Source organism: Mytilus californianus, unplaced genomic scaffold (genome assembly GCF_021869535.1).
Source record: "Mytilus californianus isolate M0D057914Y unplaced genomic scaffold, xbMytCali1.0.p SCAF_18, whole genome shotgun sequence".
NCBI lineage: Eukaryota > Metazoa > Mollusca > Bivalvia > Mytilida > Mytilidae > Mytilus > Mytilus californianus.
This window is the reverse complement of record NW_026262666.1, coordinates 2902899-2925141: the sequence shown is the minus strand read 5'-3', so window position 1 is coordinate 2925141 and position 22243 is coordinate 2902899. Positions and strand designations below refer to the sequence as shown.

The window sequence follows — 22243 nt, the reverse complement described above, 5'->3', positions numbered from 1 at the left end:
AAAGGTAAAACATGCTACACAGAGGAACAAGTGATCAGTATGCTGGAGTTTCTTATTGACAACATATTTGTTGAATTTGGAGGTAGACTTTTTCAACAAATTGACGGCATTTCTATGGCAACGAACTGTGCGCCTCTCCTTGTCGACCTCTTCTTATTTTCATATGAATCGGAGTTCCTTCAGACACTTGTCAAAATCAAGAAGATCAAAGAAGCCAGGTTATTTAATTTCACTTTCAGATATATTGATGATGTTCTTTTCATTAACAATCCGAACTTTTCTGATTGGGTTCCATTAATATATCCCCCAGATCTAGAAATTAAAGAAATAACAAACACGGCTTCCTCTGCCTCATTTTGAGATTTATACCTCAAATTTGACATACACAGTCATCTCAGTACCAGAATCTATGACAAACGAGACGATTTGAATTTTGAAATTACCAATTTCCCCCAACTTAGTAGCAATATACCAAATTCACCTGCATATGGGATATACATTTCCCAACTCATTTGGTTTCAAGAGCTTGCAGCTGCTACTCAGGCTTTATGAAACGTAACCAGTGTCTGAGCAGAAAGTTGATGAACCAGGGTTATGTTAAAGAACGTCTCGTCCTTTTTCTAAAAAAAAGTTCATCGGAAGATACCATGATCTTGTTGATAAATATTCCGTATCAACTTCATAAATAATACATGATGGTCTTGAAGTATAGATTCTAGGTACTGACGTTGTTTATTATCTTAATTACGTGTTATAGTGTTCTTTTATTTGTCTTTGTAAATTATGAACCTTTACTATTTAATCCATTTTGGGTATAATCCTTTTGGCTTGGCCCGGTACTTATGCATCTCGCCAATGTGTTGTTGTGCTGTGGCCATTTTTTGTATTCTTGTCTTTCAATTTTGCTTATGTGCTTTGTCTATATGCCATTTTGTTTTTTCTTTATTGACAGATTTGTTTGATTTTATAGTGATTAAGATTATAACACAATGTTGACTGCTGTACTCCTATTTTTGACATTTTTACCTATTATGTCTGTTTGTTTTGTTCACACATTGTTTTTCAGTATAATGGAATTTTATGCAACTGTCATACAAGTGACAGGTTTAGCTAGCTACAAACCAGGTTAAATACACCGTTTTGTACATAAGGAAATGCCTGTACCAAGTCAGGAATAAAACTGTTGTTTTCCATTCGTTTGATGTGTTTGAGCTTTTGATTTGCCATTTGATAAGGGACTTTCCGATTTGAATTTTCCTTGGAGTTCGGTATTTTTGTTATTTTACTTATTTAAAATGTCAAAAATTTAGGTAATATAATCTTTGAATATTGTCTAATATCGGTACAAAATTTGATTTTATGTTTAATAGTTGATATACGTATTTAAACATGTATTGTTATCCATGTATAATAACGTTTATGGTCCTACAATCTGTCGATACATATATTTAGGATTGCGCAAAATAATGCTTCCACAAACTGGGTTATAATAGTTGTTGAATGTCCCAAGTCGTTTACAACCTTGTCCTTTGCTCTTCGGTTGATCGAGCTTTGTTTATTCTAATATTACGCCAATACATTTTATCAAAACGAATAATCAAAGGTATGAAATAAAATTGTAAGTACTTTGCACGTCCTTTTTTCTGACACTCGCTTTAATATTTACATATATTAAACTCAGGAATATTTTTTTCCGAATATGATCCTCGGATTTTCCTTAGGTTTATGCTCAGAGATGGTTTTGTCGGTCAGTTGACCCTTTTTCGCTTGTAGGTTTGCAGTCTTATTACTTTTGCATATTTCACTTATGTAAGTTAAGCAAAACAATTTATATTTTAATAAATAATTTTATTGAGTAAAGAATGATGTGTTGCCGCAAAATCTTATGTACCTTTTGAAGGACATAGACCTCATTTTCGTATTACTAAAGATTATTTTAAAAAGTTACTGACTGCTGAAAAAAGTTCAAATTCACATTTGTTTTACGTGTAAAGTAGTTGATTTAATTGCTCTTATTCTACACACCGTATGTAGACATGGCAAATATTTTGACTGTTTAAATGTTTCAAGACATATAGTACACGTAAAAATATCGGCAAAATCTTCTTTTATTGGTTCAAGTTCTTCATTTTCGTTTACCGGAGTCGCTATTTTGTCCTTATCATAATACTCCTTTGTTTAAAGGCCAATAACTGATCAATGTATATATAGTATATATATATAACAAGTCTAAATAGGTACAACATCACCAAAAAATAATAATAAAATGAACAAATGTTAAATATTTCGGATAACAGATATCCTTCATCAGTATGATCACGATGTAAAATGAATCAAATCAATCTAGTCTGATTATAAAACTATAACAATCTTGAAATTTATACAATAAAACAGTCAAAACTGAACATCATAGAGACGCTTGTACAATTCTAAAATTTTTTTAACATGACGTAGGTTATGTAGCTATTAACAACAGAGACTGCAAAGATATGCTTCAAACGAAAATAGTAATGTGCGATATGAACTGGTACAACTCTGAAATTTCAAAGGTGACCACAGTTAAGATGTTACAACAACGATTGCGTGGAAATACATTCCCAATAAACAGCACTGACCGATCCAAGCTAGTATAATATTTCAAATTTGACAACGGTTGAGTAATTAAAACAGAGGCTGCGTATTTAAACATCCCAAATAGATAGCTAGTTGATAATGATTAAAAGAATAAAAATAAATGTTGACTAAGGTTAAATAATTGAACGTGAATGCGTACTTATACATCCCTCCCAAATGAATAGAACCCTGTAATTTAAACTGGTATAATTAATAAATTCCTTAAAACTGTAAGAGTCCAGTACGGAAGCCTGAGTTACTGGAAACAAGTGATGGTAGGAAAATGAGTGATAGTAGGGAAAATGAGTGAACCGTAAGATTTATCGTTGGCTATTATTCAGTCATTTAGTATATATATATATATATATATATATATATATATATATATATATATATGTATATATATATATATATATATATGTATATATATATATAAGTGCCTATAAATAGCAGCACATGACATACAAATCTATGGGAGTGTGGATTAATCAGTACAGAGATGAATTCAATTACACAAATAAAATTATAGATTGCCTAACAATGTAATTTTAACACACTATTTAGTATGTAAATATAAGAATGTTTAAAATATTTACAAAATGATGAAAATAAACGCAATATTTCGCTAGACTAACTAGCTATATCAAGCGTGCATCTATCCAGGTGAAATCGGATGTAGATGATAAGAAACTTTTGCAGCTCAATGTATATGTTGCACTTGAATTTAGCTGCCTTGAAAATAATACATAATTTGGATGAAGTTCGAGATTTTTACAAAATTGGTAGTTAAAGATAGCAACGTCCATTGGCCAATATTACAAAATAAAAAGGACGATGCTGTGTACTAAATTATTCTTTATCTTTCCTGTATCTTTTCTCATCTTTTTCGTTAAGACCATCAGGTTCTAAAGTGTGGAGTTGGTGGATCCAAAAGTTTTCTCTTCTCGGTGTTGACTTCTATGATTTGGAAAGTAACATTATCAAAAGAATGTTTCGGTGAACGAAGATGTCTTGTGAGAGGACAGTTTTTGTTGGTTTTGTACCATGAGCGATGGTTATTGAGCCGAATATTAAATTTGTCCATTGTTTCTCCCACATACTGAATGTCACAAGTGTCACATGTTAATATATAAATTGAGTTCTCCGTTTTACAGTTGGAATTTGAGTAGATGGTATAATTTTGCTGATGAAAGAACTGCTTGTATTGGCAGCTTTACAACACAAGCAGTTCCTTCGACCACATTGTTTGTAGCAACCGGGAGATGGAGTAGTCTGCTTTGCTAATACAGATGTCACTAATTTGTCATGGATGTTTTTAGGTCTTCTGAAGGCCATGACTGGTAGTGAGGAAAATACTTTTTTAAGATTTGAATCATTTTCTATAATTTTCCAATGCTTCTGAACAATGGAAGACACATTTTTAAAATCAGGATGGTAAGTGAGTACAAGGGGTGTTCTGTTAGCTGCTTTATTCTTATCTTTATACTCTAGAAGTTCTTGGCGACTAGTTTTGTTTGCTCTTTCGAAAGCGCTATCAGTGATGTTGTTATTGTATCCTCGAACAACTAGATGTTTACGTAGTTGTCCAAGTCTAGCATTTTGCGTATTTTCAGTAGAGCATATTCTCTTGATTCGCAAGGCCTGGCTGAATGGGATGCCAGGGGAGCAGTGTTAAGGATGGCAACTTTTAGGAGAAAGAAATTGATGTTTGTCCGTTTGTTTGGTATGAAGGTCCGTTATAATGGTTCCGTTCTTGATGTAACTCGTAGTGTCGAGGAAGTTTATTTTCTCCATAGATGATTCATATGTAAATTTTATTGAAAGGTGGAAAGGGTTACAGTGTCCTAGAAATTCATTAAGATGTTCTTGTGAATCCGTCCATTTGAAATCAATATCGTCAATGAATCGGAACCATGATAAGGGCTGGTATGGAGCACTAGCCAAGAGGCGTTTTTCAAGTTGGCCCATAAATATGTTGGCATATGACGGGGCCATTTTTGTGCCCATACTAGTACCGTCTATCTTGAGATAATGTTTTTCATTGAAAGAGAAATTGTTGTTCTCTAGCACTAGTTTCAGAAGTGTAACAAGGCACTCAGTTGGAGGATTTTTTTCACTACGAGTGTTCCATACCTCTTCACATGCTGCTATTCCTTCGTCTTGTGGAATGTTGGTATATATAGAAGACACGTCCATTGATGCAAGTATAGTATTGCTTGGTAGAGGATTGAGGCTTTCCATTTTCTTTAGATAATCAGTCGTATCTTGAATGTAAGAGGGTAGTTCTTTCACATGAGGTCTTAGATGATGGTCTACAAATTCTGATATCTTTTCAGTTGGATGACTATTTGCTGAAACAATTGGTCGACCTGGATTGCCCGTTTTGTGTATTTTAGGCAACATATAGAATCTTCCGGCCTTTGCTTCGTTCTCAAGAGGTCGGAGATACTAATAATCAAAGGTGTCATTGTCTATATGCTTTTTGTCGAACATCTCTTGAAGGATGGTGATGGTATATATATATATATACAAGTCTAAATTGAAAACAACGTTCAAACCTATGATTGCGTTGGATAAAAACCGCAATTTTTATACGTGTGCATGCAAAACAAATTTCTTGTTAGAGGGGTCTAAATACAGCACAAACAACATTTTCCTAAGGACCAAAAAAGTGAAAAAGTATATTTTAACAAAACGCATTTGACTAACAGGTCGAACAACAAATGTTCTTAAACCCTGCTGACTGCCATTGGCGATTGCTAAATAAACGGATCACCGATGTAATTAATGGACCTTAATTATAAATTTAATACTAAACAGAAAACAATAAACTTGCGGAAAAGATGGTATACCGCAAACAAAAGGTGAAAAGGTTTTTGTACACCATATCCGGATTTCGACAATTAATGTCTCTTCAGTGATGTTAGGAATCGAAACGGTATTTGGAAAGCCATACAATTTACCTCAATTTAGGATAGACTCTTGAATTTTGAGGAGTCAAAATAGGATGAACGGATCATATAAACCCGAAGGCAAATATAATACAAGCCCAAACGAAAAAATATAAACAAGTCTAAATTGAAAACAAGTTCAAACCTATGATTGCGTTGGATAAAAACCGCAATTTTTATACGTGTGCATGCAAAACAAATTTCTTGTTAGTGGGGTCTAAATACAGCACAAACAACATTTTCCAAAAGACCAAAAAAGTGAAAAAGTATATTTTAACAAAACTCATTTGACTAACAGGTCGAACAACAAATGTTCTTAAACCCTGCTGACTATATATATATATATATATATCAATTTTTAGTGTACGGTTGTGGATAGTATGCCATAAATTGATAACAAACGCACCAATCTTGATGTTTACGGTAACGGTCCGTTTACCTAATAAAATAGTCACCTAGCTGTAGGGTCAATTTTCGGCTGACTGGTTCTTGAAGAAGATTTATATAACTGTTTTCAAAATTAAAAAAATATTTAAGAGATTAAAAACGATCCTCAAATATAATTGCTATAAATATATCGAATCATTTTTACACTATTTTAGTAAAATTGTTCGACGCTGTACACCATTTCATTTTTCCTCTGACCGGGTCATCTCGCGTCTCTGGATAAAACATGATACTTGAAAAGGTTAAAATAAGAATTAAAGATTATAGATACACGTAACTGTTTATATAACCATATATATAGATAAAATCTTAAAATGAAGAATCAGTTTTCTGGCATCCTGCGGCTACCTCTTGCATCTGTTCGAGCCTTTTTTAATGCTCTTTTTACAAACAATATCTGACTAAGACCTCAAGTTATTCATAAGGTAATTGTCGACTCATTTTCAAATAGCACTCTGAAATTAGTGCAGCATAGTTATGCTCAATATTTGCAGTCTTTCGTTTATTGAAAAATCTTCATACCATCTCATGGTGGTCTCTACTTTTAACTGATCCAGCTGAACCTATCGTTGATAGAGGTTTACACACACACACACACACACACACACACACACACACACACACACACAGAGGGGCGGATCAAAGTCTTTTATAAGATTAATGGGATACTCTAACGCATTCAATGTTTTTTAACGATTGTTGCTATGCTAAAAGTGTTTTTCCAATTTTATAGAACGAGTGCCGCCTTGGATAGACTTATGTATTATCAATTATTTGTTTCTTATATTTTCAGTGAACTGGATGCGCAGATCATGGTGGTTTGTTTGACTTGTACAAAATGTTATCATTTTGATGAACGATGTAATACAAATATATTACCACAGCATGTATAAGCACTTACAAATTTAAAATTGTATTTTCGACAGAAAATCCTCTCTATTGGTCCCATTTTCATATTACGTAATCTATATTGAAAGGAAGAAGGGCACATAATTTTGTACTAAGAATAACATTTTATCGGGTGGAAAATAGCAAGACTTCCTAAAAACCTAAATCAGTTGACAGAATAAGAAAAGATATACATAAACTAGAGGCTCTAAAGAGCCTGTGTCGCTCACCTTGGTATATGTGCATATTAAACAAAGGACAAAGATGGATTCATGACAAAATTGTGTTTTGGTGATGGTGATGTGTTTGTAGATCTTACTTTACTGAACATTCTTGCTGCTTACAATTATCTCTATCTATAATGAACTTGGCCCAGTAGTTACAGTGGAAAATATTTTGTAAAAATTTACAAAAATTTACAAAATTTATGAAAAAATTGTAAAAAATTGACTATCAAGGGCAATAACTCCTTAAGGGGTCAATTGACAATTTTGGTCATGTTGACTTATTTGTAGATCTTACTTTGCTGTACATTATTGCTGTTTACAGTTTATCTCTATCTATATTAATATTCAAGATAATAACCAAAAGCTGCAAAATTTTCTTAAAATTACAAATTCAGGGGCAGCAACCCAACAACGTGTTGCCTGATTGGTCTGAAAATGTCAGGGCAGATAGATCTTGACCTGATAATCAGTTTTATTCAATGTCAGATTTACTCTAAATGCTTTGGTTTCAGAGATATAAGCCAAAATCTACATTTTACCCCTATGTTCTATTTTTAGCCATGTCGGCCATCTTGGTTCGCGGGTGGGGTCATCGGACACATTTTTTAAACTATATACCCTAATGATGATGGTGTAAAAGTTTGGTTTAATTTGTCTTAGTAGTTTCAGAGGAGAAGATTTTTGTAAAAGATTACAAAAATTTACGAAAAATGGTTAAAAATTGACTATAAAGGGCAATAACTCCTTAAGGGGTCAACTGACCATTTCGGTCAAGTTGACTTAATTGTAGATCTTATTTTGCTGAACATTATTGCTGTTTACAGTTTATCTCTATCTATAGTAATATTCAAGATAATAACCAAAAACTGCAAAATTTCCTTAAAAATACCAATTCAGGGGCAGCAACCCAACAACGGATTGTCAGATTCATCTGACAATTTCAGGGCAGATAGATCTTGACCTGATAAACAATTTTACCCCATGTCAGATTTGCTCTAAATGCTTCGGTTTCAGAGATATAAGCCAAAATCTACATTTTACCCCTATGTTCTATTTTTAGCCATGGCGGCCATCTTGGTTGGTTGACCGGATCACCGGACACATTTTTTAAATAAGATACCCCAATGATGATTGTGACCAAGTTTGGTTAAATTTGTCTTAGTAGTTTCAGAGGAGAAGATTTTTGTAAAAGTTAACAGACGACGACGGACGACGACGACGACGACGACGGACGACGGACGAAAAGTGATGAGAAAAGCTCACTTGGCCCTTCGGGCCAGGTGAGCTAAAAAGAGGGGGGGGGGGACAAAAGGAACCATCCAATTTATATGTGCTATAATAAGTATAATTCAAAGTACTAATAAAAGTCAACAGATAGAGGCGTGATCAAAAGTAATCAATAAAAAAGAAAACACATATCATAGTAAAACGAAAATGAACAGTACCACGTGGTCTTGTCGCCGCAAAGCTATCACCCTTTTTATATTTTACAGAAGTTTCATTTTGAATATTTGGTCCAAAATAAAAATCAAATTACTATTAGTGAACAATGATTAATTTTGCCATAACAGTACTCAAATCGTGCGAGAAATTCTTTTAACGGGAAACAAATTTTTTTAAAGAGTGACAATTACTCTTCAGAAAATAAAAGAAAAAAACTCATGGAAGGTAATGCGGCGATACGCCATTGTGAACAGGAAGAACGAAATTAACACACAATAAATACAGAAAGATATTAGAAGAACGATAATCACCTCAAAATCGGGGGTAAATTAAGTCATCGATTTCTGAAAATAAAATATTTATAATCATGATGCAGAGCTGAAAGATTTCTTTTAAAAGATAGTCAATAACAGATAACTGAGTTAACGATTGGATATTCTTGCCCTTCTTGACTCGTTTCCTGTTTTGTGTGGGATTCTGTCAAAGCTTTTCAATTTTATTTTACGTTTTTCTTGTACTGTTTTTGACTTGTATACTGATTTTTTGTTTTAATTACTACCTCCAATATTTTGTTTTCGTTAATAGATCTTGAAGCAGAAACTTAATATAATAATATGTGTGCAAATCAATTCGAAATTCAGCGACTTTTTATTGGTCAGTGCAGAATAGAAGCTCACAAGAAAGCTATCAAACCAAGAGTTCCATGTGGTGAAGTTTGAAATCATTCCTTCTTAAATTTTACGGACGCCATCACGAGTTGGTTGACCGTTATGGAATATCCGTTTCACAGATGATAGTGGATATGTTCCAAATGTCGTAACTAAAATCCCGTCCTCTTTTCCACGAACGTGACCTACCTAATAAGACTTTATTACCTGGTTTGTACAAACATGAGCAACACGACGGGTGCCACATGTGGAGCAGGATCTGATTACCCTCCGGAGCACCTGAGATCACCCCCAGTTTTGGTGGGGTTCGTGTTGCTCAGTCTTTTGTTTTCTATGTTGTGTTTTGTATACTGTTGTTTGTTTGTTTGTCTTTTTCCTCCTTAGCCATGGCGTTGTCAGTTTATTTTCGACATATGAGTTTGAATGTCCCTTTGGTATTTTTCGCCTCTCTTTGACAATCTCCCGAATTAAAAAGTTGAAAGACATATTAGGGTAGATCGGGTGTCTTCCATCAATTGGCTTGTACAATAGCAGAAAACAATCGGTCAAGAGAGCCATATAAGGGGAGATAACTCCGATAATGTAACTTTTATAAAGGAATGTGTTATGAATTTACCTAATTTTTTTTAGCAAGAAAACGAGTTCCCTGACCTCAATTTTCTATTTATTTTCTGAAAGATTATTACAAGAGGTATCCTTTCATATTTTATCTTAAAATTCTATTGTTAAGTTTTCTTTTTATTTCACAACTATGGTTTTCAATGCAGAATTTATAAAAATGTAATTATTTTCCCCAACCTGTAGCTTGAAAAGAAGCCCCGTGACCCATACGATTTATTATACTTTTGAAAAAAGCATAATAGAGAATAGAGGAAAAGATACTACATTTTGAGAAATTATCAACATAATCTATCGATTTTAATCTAGACCATCTATTTACCTTAAATATATCTTTGTTTCCGTCACAATGAGCATTAATTTCAATTTTCAACTAAATTCAATGAAAACAGAACAATTTACATTGGCAACAGAATCTGAAAAATAAAGCGCCTGGGTCGACAATATTCATCCTTAAAACTATGTTTGTTATAACAAATAACATATCTGACTAGAATATTAGGTTTGTCGAACCCTGCGCTCTATTTTGCATAGACCGAATTTGCTTGAAATTTTGAATTTTGTCAGTTTCACAAAAATTGCGATTCTTTCTACCAATATCGTTCTATTTCACTTCCTTACATGTTTATTCGTCAAATTTAATCACTTGGTCTTAAAATAATGGACTTGGCATTAGGGGCCAAATAGAGCCCTTATCGCATCTATACCTTCTGACACCCGGTAATATTTTTTTAAAGTAAAAACCATGTCTCGTAATATTAAATACGCTGTATGTTTTTGTCAGCCACGTCCGGTCAGCATTGGGAATTTAAATCTGATGCCTCGTGTACAGAGAGTGACACGCTCTCTGCACGTTAAGAGTCCTTGCAAAAACTCTTTGAGTGGTCCGTAGGTGGCTTGTTGCAAAGCTTAATTTCTCTCCATTTCTCCAATTTCTCCTCATTTTCCAGTCCGATCGATACCTATTACAGGACCTATTTATTGTATTTATGGTTAATTTGTTTTCATCCTATGCATACATGAAATATTTTCCAATGGACGTTAAGCTACCACATCCAAATAATCAATCTTTATCGATACTAAAATTGATTTTATGTTTGAAAGCTGCATACATAAATAAGCATGATTTGCTATCCATTAATTATAACACTTATGTATCAACATCCTACCAATACATATATTTAGGCTTTGCGAATAATACCTCATACTGCGTATGAATTCTTTACACTTAATCCGTTGGAGGCTTAAGGGTAGATTTTTGTTATTTATTCTGGTAAAACATCTTTTATTCATTACTTGATTTTTTTAACAGATTTTAGAGTGTGCTCTTATGATGTGCTGTTACAGGTTAAAGGATGAGGGGCGAGTGCTTACAAACATTTTCTTAATCCGCCAAATTCTTTATGTGCATGTCCCAGGCCATGATTCCTAGTCAGGTAGTTATCACTTGTTATTGTTTGGCGTATTTTCGTCTATTGTTTTAGTATAAATCAGGTTGTTTGTTTCCTCTTCTGGTTAGTTTCACATTTTGTCATCCCGTGATCTTTTATAGTTCGATCACTATGTTACTCTGTGGTATGTAAAGCACATCGCTGTTCAATGCCTTACAAACGAATTCCTTAAGTTGTGAACACCTTTGTCCTTTGGTCTTGAGTTGATTGTTGTTTGTTTAGAAATCATACCTTATCTCCTTTTGCTAATATTACACCAATATATATCAAAACAAATAACCAAAGATATGAAATAAGTTATTTGAACGGCCTTATTTCTTTCAACTGCCTTAACCTTTACCTGTCTTTTGTCCAGGACTAATTTTTTACCGAATATAATCCTTGGAATATTCTAAGGTGTATTCTTTGAAATGTCTAATAAAGATGTTATGCCTACCGTTTTCAGTTGGTACCTTATTGATTGTGTTTGGTTGCTGTCTTGCTGCTTTTACCTTTTTTGCATACATAACATCCATACGGGTCAAGCATAAACAGAACATATATCAATAAAATGTTTTTGAAGAGTAAAAAATGATGTATTGCAGCAGAATATTCAAATATAATGTAGCGTTTGAAGCACTTGGCCTAATACTTAATATTTCTTTTAAAAGACAAAAGTTCGAATTTAGAATTTGAATATCTTACTTGGAAGCTAGTTAATCTTTCCTTTAACCAAGTTTCATGTTATTGATTTAAACAAAAATTATCTCCTGAAGTTTAGATCAGTTTACAATTAAGAAAAAAGTGATATTCATCATACAGTTGATTACAACATTTCATACTACTAATCTTATTTCTCCTCTTGTTGCAAAGCAGATTTTATTCATCAAAACAATAAATCATTTTGAACAATGCATGTAAAAAGAACGTTTGTTTAAGACCATATATATGAAAAATGATATAATAACTATTTTAATTTCCCTTAAATGGATATTTAATTTTGCTATCTTGTTTTATCATAGGTTTCAAATAGTGCAGTATCCAATATATATCTTTCTCTAATTCTAACTCGATTTATTCCTTTCCTGACTTGATGATTATTTTTATGTAATCAACGTATGGTTCGTTTGATCTCAGTTCTTCATTGGTCAAAATTCGATTATGACGTCAAATTTTCTTGCTTTCCTCTAAAATTCCTTATGTGACGTCATGAAAAAAGGCGACCATGCCTGATGACGTCACATATAAAGAACACATCTTTTTGCAGGTCATTCGAAAAGAAGGATTAAGATTGTCTGCATATCGTCTAAAAATCATTAAAAAAAAACAGACTCCACCACCAAATTTTGTGCACTACGCTTTTTATCCACTCTCCAAAGTTAAATTTTAAATATTTAAAACGCTCGCGAGGACTATTTAACTGTCTCGAGTGGATGAATATCGTATCAAACTCATATCGAAAGATGCAGTGGTAGAATCTATATTTAATGCATCTTTTTGTTTTTATTAATTTGTATTTGTAAATATTAGTATATAACAAAACATAATACTTTTTTTAGCGCTATGAAAATCATGTCAGTACTACCGTTAAGCTTATTGGTTTATCTCTGTATCTATCTTCTGTACTGAAGAAGTGCGCAATTATAAAACAGATGTTACATGTTTAATATGTACCTGTCCAAAGTCAGTAACCTTGTCGGAGGTTGTATTAAGTAATATCTTTTTTTTTGTGTTATTTGGAGAAATTGGTGCTGGTTTTTGGGGGGTTATTTTTGTCTCTCGTTTGGTCGCTGTCTCATTGACGTATATACCGGCCACATCACCATTCCATTATTATACACTTTAAATCAAAATCACTGATTTGAATCGATTTCTGATATCTTATATTACAATACAAATATCAATAACTCATGTATTAGTATATTAGTTGCAGTTCATTCAATTTCACATACGTATACTGGAACGTTCGAACAATGAAATCTTAACAAATACCGGTTAATATATCGTATAAAGCGCATCACCCAATGACCTTCAGTTACTGTATTATCGATATCTGATAAAGGAATGATCCGGATAAGATCACTTTTGAAACAATATAAGTACTTATGCAAGGCTCAAAAAACGTATGAAGGCACGTTAAATAATGTTTAGACAATTCGTCCACGTCAAGAAATCGTCAAAGTCTTCTTTTAAAGATTCAACTTCTTACTTAACGTTAAATAAAGTCGCCATTTTGTCCTTATTACTTAAGTTCTTTGCTTAAAGACCGATAGATTAAACATATCTCAATATTGGTATATAATGCTTTTTGGTTTACGGATGTGGATAGCATGTCAATCATTGATAACAAACGTATATTCAAAATCTTGATGTTTACAGTGAAGGTCTGTAACCCTATTCATACATGTTCGTCTTGCTCAATTTTCGGCTTGGATTGTATTTCAGTAGATATATGACCTTAATCAAAGTTTTTGTCCTATTAAGATATATAAAAAAATCCTCAAATTAAATTTCTAGAAAATGGAAACGTTTTTACACATTCCTGTGGATTAACTTTGTTATAACTTGAGAAGGTGATAAAAAATATACAAGTGCCTCGTAGACTGTTTCGTATTCTGAAAATCTTTTCTGGAATTATATTCCATCAAATCTATGTTTAATTTTTCAGTGATATCAAAAAACAATTTGTGCAGTTTGTTTTAAACACTGTACAAAATGTTATCGTTTTGACGAACGCTGTAAAAAATAAAGTCCTACTTTTCCATGTTTAAGCCCTAAGACTTCCTAGATCAACTTTGCTACAGTAAGGCCTGTCTTTTGGTCCAAGTTTTTACGTATAATCTTTGTTGAAATGAAGTAGGACAAATATTTTTTTTTATGATAACATTTTGCGGATAGAAAAAAAGGAAGATTACAATTTAAAAACAGTGCGATATATGATATAATTCAAAGGACTAATAAAAGACAAGACGTTTTCAAAAGTCATCATTGGAAAGAAAATGACAATGCATAGTAAAGCTACAATAACAAGGACTCTTTTAAAATTTTATAAAGACGTTTCTTAGTTTTTTTGTACTTTCGAAACCAAATAAACTAATATTGTTGAAGAAAAATATCTTGCCGTACTTATATCGAACAGGTAACAGTTTTATTAACAGGTAGGTGTTTTTTTCAAAGAAGTGGAAATTACTCTTGATAAAAATGTTTATTTTTCAAAGGAAAATATACCCCCAGAAAAGCTTTACGATAAAAACAGCAAAGTACTGAACTAGGTGTACTAGTAGCTACTGAAAGCTAGTTTAAAGCTCAATTTCAACTTATAAGTAAAATCATGTCTCCCCGACTTCAAAGGGATGCCTTCAACTTCACCACTTGGAACTCGTGTTTTAATAGCTTCAAAATTATTAAAATGAAAATCAGTGTTAAAAGGTTAGACGATATTTAAAGATCTTACTACAATGTTGAATTGATAACATAAAAAAAAATAAATGTATACAAAGGATCAACTAATTCACATGGATCCTTCTTTAATTTTATTAGCTCTATAGACTATAGATGATTGAGAGCTTGACATATTTTATAGACACTAGACTTTGGTTGAAGACTATATGCTACCCTTTATATATCTCTTTGGTTATTTTTTGTCACAGGGTTTTGGTCGCATTGACGTATACCCTACACCACCATTTTATTCATAAATATTGATGTTGATTAAAACCGGCTGATTTTGTCACTTTTTGTGGACTTCCCCTTTTTGAATTTGCCTTGGAGTTTGGTATTTTTGTTATACTGTTTTTCATAGTAACTCAAAGTCAATGATATCACTCAATTTCTATAATTTTATTTTCTTTCGACGCAGAATTGTAAAAACCATATAAAAGTTCATCAGTTGCAGTTTATTCAATTTCACATACTAACACTGGACCTGCCGATGCATGAAATGTTAAAAGAAACCGGTTAGTATTTCGTTTGAAGCGCATCACCCAAGGACATCCAGTAATTGTATTGTCGATATCTGATAGAGGAATAATACGGATAAGTTGTCCCGTAGAAGTCAACTGATGGATGTTGTTTGATGAGTATCCTACAACGTATATATTCCCTTCTTCATCAATTTCCTGGTTGTACGGATCTGATAAATTACTATGGTTATACTGAAAACCTTTACCAGCAGCCGATTCAAATTTAATAGAGTGGTCTTCATTTCTATAAATGTACTCATTTTTCTTGTAACAAGTGACAAATCGTGTGTTTGCGCTTGTTGGTAATTCTTTTATTTTAGCACCTGTTGTAGCGTTTAACCAAGAAATAGAATTATTGTAAGTAGTAATGAATTCATCTTCTACCAAGCATAATCCCCACATTGGAACACTAATATCTAATGTCCGAACTAAACTTAACGGCTTTACGTTAATTATACAAATTGTCCGTGCATAAGAAGACACGGCTACAGTTTGATCATTCACTTTAGAGATATCTGTAGGATCGTTCGGAATGTCCAATACTTCTTTTTGCTTCCCGGTTTTGTCATGAAAAACTACCCTGTTTCTATTATAGTCGGTGATAATGATATCGTCGTTGAAGAATATACCACTGATACAACTGCCTTTAATGTCAATTGAAAACATTACTATTATCTTTCCAATATGAAAGTTTATAGTCTTAAATCCAGGTAGAGACGGTCTTTTTTCGTTTAAATGTAGGCGACCGTAGCACTTCGTATTGAAAACAATATTTGTAGCTTCAAACTCTACCGATATGTCCTTTATTTCTTTTACAACTTTATACAAATCATTTTCAAACTGTGGCATTCTCCTGGAAATCTCCTCCATTTTGACCAAGCATTGTATTTCAGACCCTTGTGACAAACAAGCCTCAAATATATTCTTCCAATGATCAAAAGTACTCTTCAAGACTGATAGTTCAGTAGACTCTTCACTTAGTCTGTGAAGATATTTTTTTCTTGTACTATTTACTTCTTCTCTTATTTCATTTTCCAATTTATCCAATTTGTCATTTAATTTTGTACGCATGTTTGTAATTTCAACCAAGACAATATCTATTTCATTTTTGAAATTTGTTGTGTTCTGATTTCGGTTTTTGATAATTGCTTCTATTCTTTTACTTTTTTTTATTAACTTCTTGGTAAGTTCCTGTGAATTTGTAGATATTTTTACTCCAGAAACAGCTTCATCTATGGTAACAACGTGTTCACATTTTCTATGGTGTACAGTAGCACAAACGGTACAACATGACTGGGAGTGATCCTTGCAATATATTTCTATTGTCTTGTCTGGATGCTCATCGCAAGCAACAAACGCACAAATATTTGAAACAGACACATCTTCAATTATGTTTTCAATCGGTACTATCTTATGATTTTGCGACACTTTAAATGTTTTGTGATTAGCTTCACAAGTATCGCAATATGCTTCCTCACAAACCATACACCATTTCATTGCTTCTTTGGAAACACTTTTACTGCTACAAGCATCGCAAAATTTCTCAGATTTCTTCATTGCTTGTCTATCAATCAACGAAACGACAAAATGATTTCCTGGCAAAGTTCTAGCCCATGACTCAGGATTCTCTATACTGTCTCCAATATAAACAAGGCAACGACATACTGGGCATTTGAATCCTTCTGGGTTTTCTTCCTTCACAGAAGAAACAATATAGGTACTTATACAAGTCTCACAGAACGTGTGTAGGCACGGTAAATACTTTGGCTGTTTAAATGTTTCCAAACAAATAGTACACGTCAATAATTCGGAAAAATCTTCATTGATAGGTTTAACTTCTTCTTCTGCCAAATTAATCGAAGTCGCCATTTTTCTCCCTATAAAACTGCCTAGTACAAAGATCGACTTATATCTGTAATATATATATATTCTAATGTTAAGTGTACCGATGTGAATAGTATGTCGTCTGCAAATTCATAACACATTCGTTAATATGTATGTTTGCAGCAACGGTGCGTCTATCTCCATAACATAGTCACCAAGGGGGAATGTTCTGTAGACTGATTCTTAAAGGAGATCTATTTACCTTTTATGACAATTTTAATTAAAAGACGATCCTCAAATTACATTTCTAAAAACAAACAACATTTTTACAAAATTTCCATACAATTGTATGACGGGGTAAACCATTTTTTTTTTCTCCTTGTATTTGTTTTCTTTTAGGGGCATCCCATTTTTGTGGCTTAAAAGGATACTTGTAAAAGTTAAAAATAAGAACAAAAGCTTATAGATATTCTCTAATGTACCACAACATTTAACTGAGATTAAAGAATCAGTGGCACTGACTAGCTGACTTCATCATTTATAGAAGTATACACTCACACACTCAATTCAGATTTACAAATAGACTGATCAAGAATTTGAGGTTAGGAGGGGCTACCCTAATACATTCAATGATATATTACGGTTTTTGCTATTCTAAATTTTTTATTATATTTTAGGAAACTAGCTCCCCTTTCCTTCTCCCGTTGCATCCAGTCATGATTTAGATTGTTATTGATAATTGGAAAACACTTTATGAAAAGTGCAGTGTTGCATTCGGTTTCTTATTCTGAATACCTTAAATGTAATTGCACTTATATTTCACTAGACCTTTTTCCTTTTGTTTTTGATCTGCTCGACTTGATGTACACAATGTTATAATTTTAAGTAATGGTGTAATAAATAAAGCCTGCCAGAGTATTATAAGCCCCTAAAATTCGAAGTGACTTTTCCACAGAAAAGCCCATCTTGTGATCCCATTTTTATACGTATTCGTACATTTCTACCCTATTGTATAGATTGCCCTGGCCGTAATTGGATAAAATTTTAGAAATGTTTGGTTTTTAATGCTCTCCAACTTAGTCTTTGAACTGGCCTTCCGTCAGTTTTGATTGCAGCATCACTGATGATCAAGTCTAAACGAGTATAAACCTAAGACTTTATTAACATTGATTTTATGTGTAATACATATATAACATGATTTTCAATCCATTAATATATCACTTTAATATGATTCTATATCCTGTCGATACACATATTTTTACATTGCGCAAAATAAAGCTACCTTCAGACAGCGTATGTTTTCTTTACACTGAATCCGTAGGAGGTTTAGTAATGGACTTTTAGTCTGGTAAAACATGTTTAATTCATTACCCTATCTCCGTATTCTAATTTTACACCAATATATGTTATAAAAAAAATCCAATGTATAAAACAATATATTGTAAGTGCTTTGACGTCCTCATTTCTGACACCTCTTTTAAATTTTATCCATATTATACCCACAAATATTTTCTCGGATTATGCTAAGGTGTATTCTTTAAAATATTACATAGAGATGTAATGATGGACGTTTCAGTTGATAGATATAGGAAGATGTGGTATGAGTGCCAATGAGACAACTCTCCATCCAAGTTACAATTTATAAAAGTAAACCATTATAGGTCAAGTTACGGCCTTCAACACGGAGCATTGGCTCACACCGAACAACAAGCTATAAAGGGCCCCAAAAAAATTACTAGTGTAAAACCATTCAAACGGAAAAACCAACGGTCTAATCTATATAAAAACGAGAAACACGTATGAACTACATAAACAGACAACAACTACTGTAATCAGATTTCTGACTAAGGACAGGTGCAAACATTTGCAGCGGGATTAAACGTTTTAATGGTACCAAACCTTCTCCCTTTTCTGAAACAATAGAATAACATCACAACATTAAAAAACACACTATAAAATATCAAATGGAAGGCTTAACTCAATCAAAAAACGTAAATTAACACACAATGAACGAAAAAATTTGACCTGTGACACTTGAATGCAAATACACAGTTAATAAAAAATTACAAGGAATAAATAATTAAAGTCAAAAGTAAATAAACAGGTTTAAACAAAGTTAAAGTATGATATCACTGTGAAATGTCAAGCAATTTTTAGAAAATCCACACTTTTGATACCTTTTTGGGTTTGTTTGTCGCTTGAAAACAAAACTTTACGACAAAAGAGATGATGTCAGCTTCCCAATTGTGAACTTTCAATTTCTATGTAGCAACATTTCAGTAGCGCCTGCATACGGAGTATATATCTCCCAATTAATACGATATTCCCGGGCTTGTATATCCTATCATGATTTCCTTGATAAAGGGTTGCTGCTCACAAGGAAGCTATCAAACCAAGAGTTCCAAATGGTGAAGTTGAAATCGTTCCTTCGTAAATTTTACGGACGCCATCACCAGTTGGTTGGTCGTTATGGAATATCCGTTTCACAGATGTTAGCGGATAAGTTCCTATTGTCATAACTACAATCCCGTTCCCTTTTCACGAATGTGACCTACCGAATTAGACTATTTACAGGGTTTGTACTAACATGAGCAATACGACGGTTGCCACATGTGGAGCAGGATCTGCTTACCCCTCCAGAGCACCTGAGATCAACCCCAGTTTTTTGTGGGGTTCGTGTTGCTTAGTCTTAGGTTTTCTATGTTGTGTTTTGTGTTTGTCTGTTTGTCTTTCTCTTTTTTTCGCCCCTCTTTTACAGAGTAAAGATTGATGTGCTGCTGCAGAATATTTCAATATAGTGTAACATTTGAAGGACATGGACCTCACTTTTGCAATTTTAAAAATTACTTTAAAAAGTCAATGGCTGCTGACAAAAGTTTTAATTCAAAATAATATAATTTGTTTTTACTTGAAAAGTAGCTTATCATTTCTTTATCCAAGTTTTATAATATTGATTAAAAAGAAAAATATTGTAGAGTTGATTCAGTTTACAATAAAGAAAACAGTGATATTCATTTAATGTTTAGTACATCATTACACGAATTTGGAGATTAACATTTAAAATTAAAACTAATCCTAGTAATCCTCTTATTTCAAATAAGATTTTATTTTGCTAAAAATAAATTATTGTAAATAGTTCATATTAAAAGAAAGTTTCTTTCAGACTTTTATACGAAAGACGTCATGTAATATCTGTTTTTATTTCATATTAATGAAATATAAAATTCTGCTTTCTTGTTTTATCATAGCTTTCAAATTCTACAGTACCCACAAACGAAAATACCACTATAAATATTGTGCATCCGAAGCGCTTTTTTTGGATTTATTTTCATCATGCACGCTCAAAGCCTAATATTTGAAACCAAAGGATGCATAAGAACCGAAATGGTGACAAACTATATGACCAGTCTACTTTGCCAGAGAGAGTTGAAACCTTAGTTTCTTAATAATGCATAAATTTATAAACGTCAAATTTAAGAGAGGTACGTTATAAATCATTTCAGTACCAAAGTATTAAGCTAATGATACCCTCGTGGTCTGGTAGTCCACTAGTAGCGGTAACGACCCAGTGCTATAAAAATGAAAATAACGCTTTTTACATTTGATGCGTCCGAATCGCTTTTCTGGATTTATTTTCACTAAGAATGCAACGCCGATATACACATGCATCTTTTTTTTAAGTTCGGTGTTTTACAAAACAGAATACAATTTATATGCCTATAAAATCAGATACACGTACTACACTTACGCATGCTGCAGTTTCTCATTGACAACATAATTATTGAATTTGGAGGTAGATTTTTTCAACAATTTGTCGGCATTCCTATGGGAACGAACTGAGCGCCTCTCCTTGTCGACCTCTTCTTATTTTTATATGAGCTGGAGTTCCTTCAAACACTTGTCAAAAACAAGAAGATCAAAGAAGCCAGATCATTTAATTTCACATTCAGATATATTGATGATATTCTTTCCATTAAGAATCCAAACTTTTCTGATTGGGTTCCATCAATATATCCTCCGGAACTAGAAATTAAAGAAACAACAGACACGGCTTCCTCTGTCTCATTTGTAGACTTATACCTCGAATTTGACATAAGCGGCCATCTCAGTCCAGAATCTATGACAAACGAGACGATTAAAATTTTAAAATTATAAATTTCCACACCTTAGCAGGAAAAAACAAACTACCTACATATGGGATATACATTTCCCAAATCATTCGGTATTCAAGAGCTTGCAGCTGCTACTTAGACTTTATAAAACGTCACCAGTGTCTGAGCAGAAAGTTAATGAGCCAGGTTTATGTCAAAGAACTTCTCGTCCTTTTTCTAAAAAATTTCATCGAAAGATACCAAGACCTTGTTGATAAATATTCCGTATCAACTTCACAAATAATACATGATGGTTTGAAGTATAGATTCTATGTACTGCCGTTGCTTATCATCTTAATTATGTGTTATGGTGTTCTTTTTATTTATCTTTGGATATTGTTAACCTTTACTGTTAATTCCATTTTTGGTAATATGCATTTGGCGTGGCTCGGTATTTATACATCCCGCCATTATATTATTGTGCTATGGTCATTTTTTGTATTCTTGTCTTTTATTTTTGCTTATGTACTTTCGTCTATAGAGTGTCTTTATGCCATTTTGGTTTTTTTTGTTGTTGAAATAGTTGTTTGTATTTATATTGATTAATAAAGGCAACAGTAGTATATCGCTGTTCAATTTTTAACACAATGTTAACTGCTGTACCCCAATTTTTGACCATTTTTGTCGAGCCTGCGACTTTTGTCGAAGAAAGCTCGACATAGGGATAGTGATCCGACGGCGGCGGCGGCGTTAGCTAACTTCTTAAGAGCTTTATATTTTAGAAGCTAGAAGACCTGGATGCTTCATACTTTGCATATAGATACCTTATGTTACAAAGTTTCCGTCTGTCATATGTCCATTGTCCTTGACATAATTTCATGGTTCAGTGACTACATGAAAAAAAAAGTCAACATTTTTTGTAATGTTAATTTCTTTCTTATTATGAGTAATAGGATAACTATATTTAGTATGTGCGTACCTTCCAAGGTCCTCATGCCCGTCAAACAATTTTCATTTGACCTCGACCTCATTTCATGGATCAGTGAACAAGGTAAAGTTTCCGTGGTCAAGTCCATATATC

General features: G+C 33.0%; 1 protein-coding gene across 1 annotated transcript; it reads right to left on the bottom strand.

Annotated features, from left to right (window-relative positions):
* Positions 1-15164: 15164 nt before the first annotated feature.
* Positions 15165-17213, bottom strand: LOC127726566 (E3 ubiquitin-protein ligase TRIM23-like). Its single transcript, XM_052233970.1, has one exon. It carries the CDS (start codon positions 17114-17116, stop codon positions 15182-15184), a length of 1935 nt encoding a protein of 644 aa, XP_052089930.1. The 5' UTR covers positions 17117-17213; the 3' UTR covers positions 15165-15181.
* Between the last annotated feature and the right edge of the window lie 5030 nt (positions 17214-22243).

Excerpts from the sequence above, each read along its gene's own strand:
- LOC127726566 (XM_052233970.1), bottom strand. The coding sequence starts at position 17,116 with ATGGCGACTTCGATTAATTTGGCAGAAGAAGAAGTTAAACCTATCAAT.